The sequence below is a fragment of the Terrapene carolina genome, unplaced genomic scaffold (assembly GCF_002925995.2).
Source record: "Terrapene carolina triunguis isolate 2854851 unplaced genomic scaffold, T_m_triunguis-2.0 Scaffold68, whole genome shotgun sequence".
NCBI lineage: Eukaryota > Metazoa > Chordata > Testudines > Emydidae > Terrapene > Terrapene triunguis.
Window position 1 is genome coordinate 80568810 of NW_020664419.1, and position 9529 is coordinate 80578338.

At 40.0% G+C, this 9529-nt stretch overlaps 1 protein-coding gene across 1 annotated transcript in view; it reads right to left on the reverse strand.

Moving 5' to 3' along the window:
• The window catches only part of NUP205 (nucleoporin 205), a 67303-nt gene extending 60665 nt beyond the window's left edge, over positions 1 to 6638 (reverse strand). Inside the window, exons 1-4 of the mRNA XM_026648866.2 lie at positions 6583 to 6638; positions 2791 to 2933; positions 1450 to 1621; positions 192 to 336 (exon numbers count right to left, since the gene is read on the reverse strand). Coding sequence (XP_026504651.1) covers positions 192 to 336; positions 1450 to 1621; positions 2791 to 2933; positions 6583 to 6610 — 488 coding nt within the window. The 5' untranslated portion in view covers positions 6611 to 6638. The remainder of the gene's footprint in view (positions 1 to 191; positions 337 to 1449; positions 1622 to 2790; positions 2934 to 6582) is intronic.
• Between the last annotated feature and the right edge of the window lie 2891 nt (positions 6639 to 9529).

Below are 9529 nucleotides of genomic sequence, written 5' to 3' on the forward strand. Positions count from 1 at the left end.
AAAATATATTTAAAATATGGAAGAATACTGTGCTGAAAAGACAAGAAAACTATAACTTGATGGTGTTGCTAACGAATCTGAACATTCTTACATCCCCCAAAACTAACCAGCCTAGAATCCATCAGTGGCCAACACAGGGAGTGACTTAGCGTGCCTCATATCCAAGTCCCAAATGTAACTAAAAGACAGACCTGAGTTCCAATGTCCATGTCTTGCCCCGCCGTGACTGGATGAGGGCTCGAAGTGAATTGGCAATGCATCTCTTTCCATCCCAATACAAAAGAACTGCCACTAAACCCCTTGTAAGGCCAGGAAAATGAGGTTGCTGGTGCTCCCCTACAGAATGAAAAATATAGAACCACCAAAAAAAACCAACAACCCTCAACATACATAATCAATCATATCTTTGTATTTGATTATCTTATTTTTTTCTAAAAGGGAAGTACAACAAGCCTATAACAAAGCTCTGAGTCCAAATTATATTTACAAACAAATGTTTATCTTAGCCTCATACACTGCACAAGCAAAGGCCAATAACAACTTAATTGTACTTAAAAGTCACCTTAATTTCCAATTTTGTTTAACTTGCTTCAGAACTTCATGGTGACCTTTCACGGGTGACCAACACAGTCATATCCACATTTAATAAAAATAGGCATATTCCAAAAACTCGTATCAGATGTGACAAAGTAGCTGATAATGATTCTTAATGGAATATCTTTTTTAAAAGACAGACTTTAAAGTCAGAAGGGACTATCATGATCATCTAGTCTGCCTTCCTGAACATTGCAAGCCACAGAACCCTCACCTACTCTCTCATGTAAGAGAGCCATAACCTCTGGCTGAATTACTGACATCCTCAAAATCATGATTTAAAGACTTCAAGTTACAGAGAATTCACAAACATCATCGCTTTTCTGCCTGCCAGATAATGTGGATTACTTGCAATCATATTATTCATATCCTGAGCATCATTTCTGTGTCATGGCACATAGTACAGCCATAAGCTCATAGTACAATTAATACACACTTCACAAAATGAATCACTACTACATTGTTTTATGAAGAAATTAATAATCAGCTATAAAAAAAATCAATTTATTTCTTGAATCCATTGATAAATTACTTGTTCAAAGTAAACAACAATATTGATTGTCAGCTCCCTACAGATTATTCCCCCTTTTACAATGACTGACTAAAATAACTTAATGGAATCAAAATAATATTTTTCTACTGCATTACAGTACCAGGAATAATTTTAGATCTTTATGAACATCTTACAGAGTTGGATACTAAAGCCCTAATCCAACAGAGCATTTAAACATGGGCTTAGCTCTAAGTAAACGACTAGGTCCGATAAGAAGCCTATAAGAATTCAATTTCCCCAACTCTCAGGACGCATTTAGTGTTCAATGAAACTATTGTCCCCACAGTTCAGTGTCTCCTTACCAGCTAGAAGGAGCTCAACAGCTGCCAGCTCTCCAATATCAAAGAGGTCACTCAGGATAAAGGCTTCTCTGATGAGCTGCTCTGGCAAAAGTCTGGTACCCTGCTGACCCTGGATGGCAACCCCTTCAGTACTTGCCTTCTGAATCTTCTCGTGCTGTTGCACATTCTTTGGCTATAAAAGAAATAAGTAACAGAAGTTCCCAAAACGGCAAGATGCTGAACAATTATTCATTTCTGTCAAAGCTGATCAGAGAGCAAGAAAAGCTTGTCACATTAATTCTTATTTACAACTACCACTCTGACATGTTAGGCTTTCATCACAAGCATTGCCTATATTTTTTACATGCAGATAGTAAAGGTGTCCTCAAAGTTATTTCACAGTGTAATGCAGAACAGGGCTTCTTGTGAGGCTACACCAAAAATGATCTTATATCATCAGGGCTGGAGCTTACTTTACTTAGAATAATTTAAGGTCTCAAAATAGCTTTTGATATATTCCCAACAGGAATTTTCCCATCAGAATCGGATCTAACTTTGATGAAAGACATCATGAATGTTGATGAGAAACTGTTAAAGAATAAATTGTTTTACAAATAATACATTATTTCTTTTTTGGATGTTGGTCAACTGCTAAAATGTAGAGAAACAAGATCCTATACGTGCCTGAAGCCTTCAACCTATCAACTTTACAAATAAAAATGAAAACTTCTACTATAAATGTTGCAGGAAAGGTATTTTTTCCTTACTGTAATGTTATTTCTAAATGGATATCTACTCCTCCATCAGTCAAGTGCTAAATGGGTTTTTCCACCTCATCCCACAATCTTCAGAAAGAGCATCCTGTATGCTTTTTGTTTTCAGATGCTTACCTGCTTTGCCTGCTGGCATGCTTAAATAACTGCATCATAAGCATAGAAAAAACACAAGCAGAAATAATTATGTGCTCTAGCTCAGAAGCCTGGATCAAGTAGAAAAACCCATCAGCACTTGATTGACTGAGCAGAGAGTATCATGATGGATAAATAAATTATTCCTCTCCAAACAGTCTGTTTGAAAACCAATGAAGCAAAATTCTGATCAACATCAAATTATTTAAGTGTTCAATTGCAAAAGAAGCCAGATAAATAATAAGACTCTTTCAAGTAATTTTTATTCTTATAGCACCTAAGGGTTCCAACCAGAATTGCGACCTCATTTTGTGAGGCACTGGATAAACATAAAACATAAGATTATAACTCTGTAAGGTAGGGGCTAATTTTAAAAAAGAAAAAAAATGTCAAGACAAACAAAGCACACTGGTCTCCCCAACCCATTACAGAAGAGAAAAAGTTAGTTAATTACCGGATTTCTGTACAGTGAGATAAAGTCAGGCTTGTGTTTCTTTAAAACCTGATCCAGGAGATGAATGGCTTCAGGTTGCCTTTTCCAGATAGCATTTACCACTGTTTGCCAAATGTCCTTGTATGGACCCCACAAACTGGCAGCTAAAAAGAAAAATTTGAAAAAAAAAAAAATCATACTGAAAGTGGGAAGAGTAGAGTAAAGATTATTTCTCCACACAGTACATTCTAGAAACAGACTATTATTTAGATTTACTGCATAGTCTCAACGTGAAAACACAGGAAGTTATGCACACAAATCTTTTACATCCAAAATGAGAATATGCCACTGAATAAAGACAATGCTTTTCTTATTTTGGGAGGTGGAAATCTCCTTGGATTGGGCAGGGAGGAGGCAGGGAGTGGAGAAGAGATGAAGGTGACAGCTGATAAATTCTGGAACCATATTTTCTTTACACAGACATATTTGTTACAAATATAGGCCTCATCCTGCATCCTATCAACTTCAGTAGGACTACTGGGATAAGTAAGGGTTGAAGAGTGTACCAGAATCAGGTGAGGCAAGGCAAGCTTCCTGATTTCAGCTGTTGATACAACAGACCAAAATGGAACAAAATCAACAATATCAGAAACTATACGTGAACAACAATGCTGTCATACTTGATTTATCATTACATCTGTCTATGTAAAACATTTTGTTAAGCTACTAAGATTTTTTTTATATATATATATATATATAAAAATAAAACCTTTCAAATGTAATCATCCTTTTCTGATTTTAACAGAAGTACAGTTTAAAAGGTGATTTTTATTCACCAGATCGTACTATATTAATAAGTTTTTTCCCCTCATGTTTGTTGATGCCATACCACATAATGACAGAAGAGTGAGAAATACAGTAAACAAAAACAAAGAATACTGAATAAAGCATTGCATTGATAAACATCTTACAGAAGTGTAAATTCTGGCTATTAATATTTTATACATAGATTCTTAGGACTAGATAATACATGTTCATCCTCTACAGCAATAAAAAGTCAGTTATAGAAATATGAATTTGTTTTACAATACAAAAAGAGTAATGAATTAGCATGAAATTAGTACACTGAGATGCTTTTCACAAAGATTATTTTTGGAAACTACCCAGCGTCACCAATTGTTATTTAAGCCAAGTCTCAGACCCTACTCTATAATCCAACTCTCCTCCTTCACTTGTCGCCACTGGCACAAGTTTTGCTTGGAAATGCCATATTTGAATTTAGCTCTGAGGATGAGCGATCTCTCCACATTAAAAAGGATATCATTCTGGATCAAAGTTTCTTTGCACAGGGAGGAATTTAGGAAGCTTACACTAAAAGTTTACTTATTTTCTTTCACCAGCACATACACAAAAACAGCATCCTACACTATCTATCAACAGCAACCTTAATATTCAAACATTGATATCATAATGCAGAATCATTCTTCAATCTAGATAGTATAACTGGCAAAAGTATGAAGGTGTGATATTTGGTAAATAATTCCTGCCTACAGAGTATAATCTAGTATTCTGATGGTTTACAAAAAAGCTCTCCAAATAACCAGCCACCAATCTAACATAGAAATGCCAAAGTTTTGTTTGCTGGATATGTCTGATATTATTGAAACAACTTTCATATTCTTCCCAAAACAAATCACCACCAAGAGTACCTACTGTATTATTATTTGTATTGCAGTATGCCTAGAGGCCACCAAATCAAGGATCAGGGCCCCACTATGCTAGGTACTGCACAACACATATAACATAAAGATGGTCTCTGCCCCAAAGAGCTTTCAATCTAAGGCCTTGTCTACACACACAACTTGAAATACTTTAACTAAAACTGGGTTAGGCTTTGTTTTCACTGCAAAAAAGTTCTACTATCTCAGGATAAACTCATAGTGGAGACAAGGCACGGATAGTTTTTAAACTCAGTGTTACTAGTAGAGGTCAACTTTATATTGGCAACCTGGGGTTTACCTCGACTAACTACTCGAGGAATGAACTACCCTTGCCTTGTCTCCACCATGAGTTTACACAGAGATAGTCATACTTCTTTGCAGTGAAGACATAGCTTTAGTTAAACCAATGCAACCTCTATATACACGTTCATAAGTCAGTTTACACAAGGCCTTTATCAATTTAGTTTAAGTCCAACTAGCAATTCCCCCTACCCAACCAGTGAAAATAGTAGCAGAGTAAAACTGACAATTCTGGATCTGTTTCATTGTTTCTAAACAGTCTTGGAAACAGCAGCAAATGGAGCAGCAATCATGTCTATTTCACTCAGCCAGAGGAAGACACCAACATTTGTGAAAATGGGAAAGAAACAAGGGAAGACAAAAAAGAGAAAGGGAACAAAAAACCTTTGGAGAGTGAAGCGCTTTCCACTCTACAGCATCTAGAAGATGAAAGAGACCAGACACATTTCCACCATTTATTAGCTAAGCCTGGATTTTCTGAGCAGGGTCCAACAATAGTATCCTGGTGGGAATTACAGCACATCCTCCCACCAAGCTGGATTGAGGATAGTATTGTATGCGCATGTTCATGTGCATGCAGCACTCAACTACCAAAAGTTCATTTGGCACCAGCTGCAGCCCCATCATTCTCTCCCATAATCTCACAGGTGTTTTAGTAGTTTATTTCAAGCCACAGCAAAGATTCTTCCTCATGAAGAATAAGCCACATGCTATGGCCTCAATCCTCAAAACACATACATGCTTCATTTTAAGTGGGGGAGTACTGCCATTGGCTTCAAGTGTTCATAGGATGGGGCTAAATCTGGTTCCATTATTTCCAATTTATGAGGAGGGCTGTTTCTAAAAGGTTAGGGTTTAGATGTTGGAAATATAGGGGCTGGAGGGAAACTCGCTGCATCCACTAGGCAGGCATGAACACACCAGATGGCACTACAGAGCAGGGAGTTCTGCCTCCCAAAGCCTTATCTTCCTCATGTTACCTAGGTTGCCAACTCTCACAATTTCATTATTTATATTGCTGTAGTGGCTAGGAGCCCAAGTCTTGGACCAAAACCGAAATGTGCCAGGCACTGTGCAAAAGAACAAAGAGTCCCTGCACCAAGCAATTTACAGGCCAAGAGTGAGACAAGAAATGAGAGATGGATTCAGCAGACAGGGGACTATAAGGAAATAAGACAGCATTGGTCAGCACCATAAACTGTGGGCTCAGCTCACCAGCAGCCTAACCGTTGTCATGGGATTTGCTGACTCGGAACACATTTTGGTTTTCTTAGAGCTCCAGCTCCTGGACTCCTGTGACTACACGGGACTCGGAGTTTTCATTCCCATGCTGGGGGTGCGTTTCTAGCCTTGGCGGCTGCAGAGAACAACTAGGGGGGAGTGGGGACGAGAGCCCCTAGGGGCTCAGAAACCAAAAGGCAAAGAACAAGCCCCCATTTATTCATTTGACTTCCTCGGGGGGTCGCTGGCGCACGCGCTTTACCAGCTGGGGCCACGGCGCCCGGCAGCCGCCGCCGCCGGACCCAGACACGCACCCAGTCTCCGAGAAATGGGCGGGGCAGGAACAGCCGGAGCCTCCAACACGCCCGTCGGGCCCAGGCCGGAGCCGAGGGGCCCCGCGCGGGAACAGGGGCCGCAGACGGCGCCTCCTCCACTCCCCCCTGGAGCTCCTGGCCCCGCGCGCTGCGAGAGGGGCCGACGGGGCGCCCCCGCCTGCCGATAGAGGCGAGGGGAGCACGAGCCGGTGCCGCGCCGCCCCCGAATACCGGCCTCGCTCTCAGGCTCATTTTACCTGAATTTACCGCCAACAGCGCCGCCATCTTGGAAATCAACGAACAGGCAGGCGCCGCTGCCGCAGAGAGGCCCAGAAAGAGCTGGGGGCGCCGGAGGCGCTGCCTGCCTAGAAATATCGCTCTCCTCGCCGCCTACAGGGGACGCTACTCCCCATAAAACCCTAGTGGGAAGGTCCCTAATATGTTTGTAAACTATACGCCCCCTCCCAGGTAGTGAGTCTCTTTGAAACAGGCAGGGCTGCCTTTGGAAAGCCGGGGTCTTCATGGGCAGAGCGCGATGCATGCTGGGAATTGTAGTTCATTGCTGGATCGTATGAAGTTATGCAAACGACTGAACTAAAATTCCCACGTAGCCCATCTGCCCCACACTCTTTATCCAGGGTGAAACAGGGTGGATGGATGTGTTCAGGACCTTTATTCTGCTCAATACAAAACCACATTACTAGAGAGCCCACTATCATGTGTGCAAAAAAATTCATATGCACCAGGACCACACTAGGGACAAACTCTACTCACCCACCCACACTTGAATGGGGAAAAAAGTGTTATCTTACTGTCCTGTTTAATAAATAAAACTATTTGCTTCAAAAAAAACTAGAATTTCCAAAGGTTATATTAATATAACCTATTTAAGTAGTCACAATGACCAACCTTGCCTTCTCTATGTGACCCTTTATAATTTTCTCAGAAAAGTTCTTTTTTTTACTAGAATGTATATTCATAAGCTGAATTGCAATGTTACATGTTAGATTAATGTCTGAAAGGGAAACAGACCTCATGTCCCCTGACTCCTGGTTTTGCTACTGGAAGCCGGTGGAGATACATTTACAAAAATGACACAACTGTAATAAAAACAAGTATTAACAGTGTGCAACTTAGTTTATATTATGGTCTGTGAAGTGAGTTCTATAGCAATTATAATCTTAATAGGAGAAGTTATTTGGAAGCATTAGTTAGGGTGACCAGATGTCCCGATTTTATAGGGACAGTCCCGATTTTTGGGTCTTTTTCTTATATAGGCTCCTATTACTCCCCATCCCCACTTGCTGTCTGGTCACCCTAGCATTAGTGTGCTTGTTTCCTTATTAATTATATATTTCACATTAATGGTTTCTTTGTATTAATGTGTTTTCTACTTTTATTAAAACATTTTCACTGGGACTACTCACAGTAATAAAATGAGGCACATGTATAAGTGTTCACAGTATCAGGGCCACAACTGGAACCTTATGAGCCAATCAGACTCTATGCATACAGTGTTGTTGTAGCCATGTCAGTCCCAGGATATTAGGGATACAACGTGGGTGAGGTAATTTCTATTTTTGGACCAACTTCTGTTGGTGAGAGAGACAAGCTTTCAAGCTTACACAGGGCTCTTCTCCAGGTCTGAAGTTGGTCCAGAAAAAGATATTCCTCACCCACCTTGTCTCTCTAATCAGATACTATGTTTCATAACTCCCATCTTACATAATGAAAATAACATATATATGTTTTATCCCTCTCAATTTTTTTCCTCCCTTCCTTTTTCAGGTCCTGATGAAGAAAGTGCCTTCCATTAGGTCCCTCTCCTTAGAGCCGTCACTGTGGAAAAATATTCCTGAAATGTGTGCCCTAAGCAAAGTGTATGGTTACATTCATTTCTATAGACAGAAAATTTCCCAGTTTTTCAACTAAAAGCCATAAACCAATAAACACATTTCAGGTTTTCAAAAACTGAATATCTTCAATTTCTGCAGTTCATTAAAAAACTGAGAAATTTTGAAAGAAACAAATATTTTCAAAAAATATTTTTTGATGAAAAATGGCCTTTGTTCTGGAAAAAAATTCATTTACCAAAAAATAAAACCAAATTTTAATTTTAAAAAATCCTAAAATTTTTGACCAATTCTAAAAACAGTTGTATTGGATTTGGAATCAAATGTCTTGTAATCTTCGATTATGGACTAGAGTTTCCTATCCTGGACACTAGGGGACCTAGCCATCCCAATGGAGTTCAACATGGGGCAAGGAACATTTAAATTGTAACAAGATCAGTAGTCTCAAAAGAAAGTTGAGGAAAGGACTGTCTGATATTAAGAGGAAAATGCACAGAAGAGACTTGAACACATATCTAGAGCTAAGGAAGGTGTACTAATGTCTGACAAGTCTCCCACATCTGAATATCACCTACTGCCCTCCTGCTTTGAAATAATATCTCTTGCAAGGCTCTTCCAGCCATTATAATGATTGCAACTTTTCTTCAACATATTCCCATAGAGATACGTCTACACTTACCGGAGGGTCCGGCGGCAGGCAATCGATGTTCTGGGATCGATTTATCGCATCTGGTTTAGACGCGATAAATCGATCCCGGATCGATCCCGGAAGTGCTCGCCATCGACGCCGGTACTCCAGCTCGCCGAGAGGAGTACGCAGCATCAACGAGGGAGCCTTCCTGCCGCGTCTGGACCCACGGTAAGTTCGGACTAAGGTACTTCGAATTCAGCTACGTTATTAACGTAGCTGAGTTTGCGTACCTTAGTCCGAAGTGGGGGGGTAGTGTGGACCAGGCCCAAGAGACACATTTATGTCAGTGGCCAATAGCCTAACATTTTCACACTTGAACTTTATTAAAATTAAGTTTCTCTTGCTGCAAAACCATGTTGTACAAACTATATCCATGGAGAGCAGACAGCAAATACTAACGAAGAAAGACAACAGGATAGGAGAGGAAAGAAAAGAGACAATACAGAGAAAGCAGAGACTCTGGAGAGTCAGGATGAATTAGGGAGAGACAAAAGCCAGAAGAAAGGGAATTACAGTGGAGAGTAGTCAAAGCAGAAAGAGGAGAGATGGAAAGAAAGGAAAAGAAAGCAAGAATGAGAAAACCCATCCTGCCAGAATGAATTCCTCTCACAGAGCTTGAAGAGTAAATATTTGAGAAAGGGATATCTTTTTTTTAGACCA